We start from the raw sequence: 1797 nt of genomic DNA, 5'->3' as shown, positions 1-1797 counted from the left end.
TCCCTTACGACGCCCTCATCATAACCACTCTGAGTGGCCTGAATGCTCTGATCACTTTTTCACACCCTGGTGGAAAGGGCCAGGGAGTGGGGATGCCACCCGTCTGGCCGCCGGCTAATGAAGAATGACCCGTCGGTGAAGTTCTCTGGAAGACTAGTCATGATCCGCATTTAAAACATATCCAAACCCTGTGAGAGTTTCAAGGCTGTCTGAGACATTCTTTGCGGCACCATAAAAACCGCCGGGCCCGGTCTGAGAGAGCATCAGTCGCAAGGTGGCCCAAGCAAAGAGAAACAGCCAAACCCAGTATTTACCCAACAAAAAACAACATGCCAGGAACATCTTATACCCAGAAGAGCTTGCAGGTGAGCGGCTCCAACAGCAGGATGAGGGTGCAGAGCCGGTCCCCATCCCGGTGCCGTGGCCGATCAGGTTTCCAGAGCACCGCTGTCGAGGTGGCCACTGCGATCCACCAGCACCACGCCGATGAGAAGGAGGAGATGCAGGAGTTGAACGTCAGGTTTGCGGGATACATCGACAAAGTCCAGGCCCTTGAGCAGAGAAACGCCGCTCTTCAGGCTGAGCTCGCTGCCCTGCAAGCCCGTTACAAGGGCGGTGCCGCCGGTGTCGGAGAAGAATACGAGCTGAAGTTCAAGGAGATACGGGAGCTGATCGAGACCCTCACCAACGAGAAGGGAGCCGCTGACATCGAGAGGGGATATATCGAAGAGGAGGTCGAAGCGTGGACACTCAAGCTGGAGGAAGAGCTGGCACTCAAAGAGGAAGCGGAGATGATCCTGAGGGAGTTCTGCCAGGACGTGGACAACGCCACGCTGCAGAAGGCGGAGTTGGAGAAGCGCGTTGAGCAGCTGGTCGCCGAGATCCAGTTCCTCAAGAAGCTGCACGACGAAGAGGTGGCCGAGCTCATGAGGCAGATCGAGGACTCCAAGATCACCGCCGAGCTGGACGGCGATCGGCCCGACCTCGCCGCATACCTGCACAACATGCGCTTGGAAATCGAAGCTGTGGCGGCCCGCAACGCCCAGGAGGCGGAGAGATTGTACAAGGACAAGTTCGACGCCCTCAAGGAGCACGCCGGCAAGCACGAGGACCAGATGAAGACCATGAAGGAGGAGATCACCAACCTCCACAGCCAGGTGACGGAGCTCCAAAACCAGATCGACCGCCTGAGGGCTCGCAACGCGTTCCTGGGACAGAAGCTGGAGGACATGGAGGTGTCCCACATGGAGACGGTGGGCAGCCTGGAGGGCATCATCGTCCAGCTGGAGGCTCAGCTCTGTGAGACCAAGCTGGAGATGAGCAGGTACCTGCAGGACTACCAGGAGCTGCTGCACATCAAGCTGAAGCTGGACGCTGAGATCGCCACCTACAGGAAGCTGTTGGAAGGAGAGGAGATGAGGCTCGGCATTGCCTGAGAACCAAGCTGGAGATTTCTAAATATCATTCCAGGCCGAGGAGAGTTTCTGATCTGCGGCAGTCACCAGTGGGCCACCGGTGTGTCCCCCCCCCCCCCCTTCACTGGGCTGTCCACACCCCACCAACACCTCTTCCACACATTACTCAAACTACTCAAACCGCAAGAATGTCCACTTGGTGTCCCATCCCTCTGCACCCCACACATTCCATTCCATTCCATTCATCCCACCACCTCTAACCCCCACCCTCGCCAAGCTCCTCCACCCTGTGTCTCTGTCCTATAGGCCGTCCTCCCCTCCCCACCTCGGTCCCCTACTAGGACTACCCTCTTCCACTCCCCACCCTGTTCCCCTACTAGGA

General features: G+C 57.9%; 1 protein-coding gene across 1 annotated transcript; it reads left to right on the top strand.

The window, feature by feature from the left end:
• Positions 1–329: 329 nt before the first annotated feature.
• LOC311223924 (vimentin-like) lies at positions 330–1436 on the top strand (the record flags this gene model as incomplete). The annotated part of the gene is made up of 1 exon (XM_084308699.1): positions 330–1436. The coding sequence occupies one exon, from the start codon at positions 330–332 to the stop codon at positions 1434–1436; it is 1107 nt and encodes a 368-aa protein (XP_084164825.1).
• Between the last annotated feature and the right edge of the window lie 361 nt (positions 1437–1797).

The sequence above is a fragment of the Notolepis coatsorum genome, assembly GCF_963971535.1.
Source record: "Notolepis coatsorum genome assembly, chromosome: 2".
Taxonomy (NCBI): Eukaryota; Metazoa; Chordata; class Actinopteri; order Aulopiformes; family Paralepididae; genus Notolepis; species Notolepis coatsorum.
This window is presented reverse-complemented; position numbering and strand designations above follow the sequence as displayed.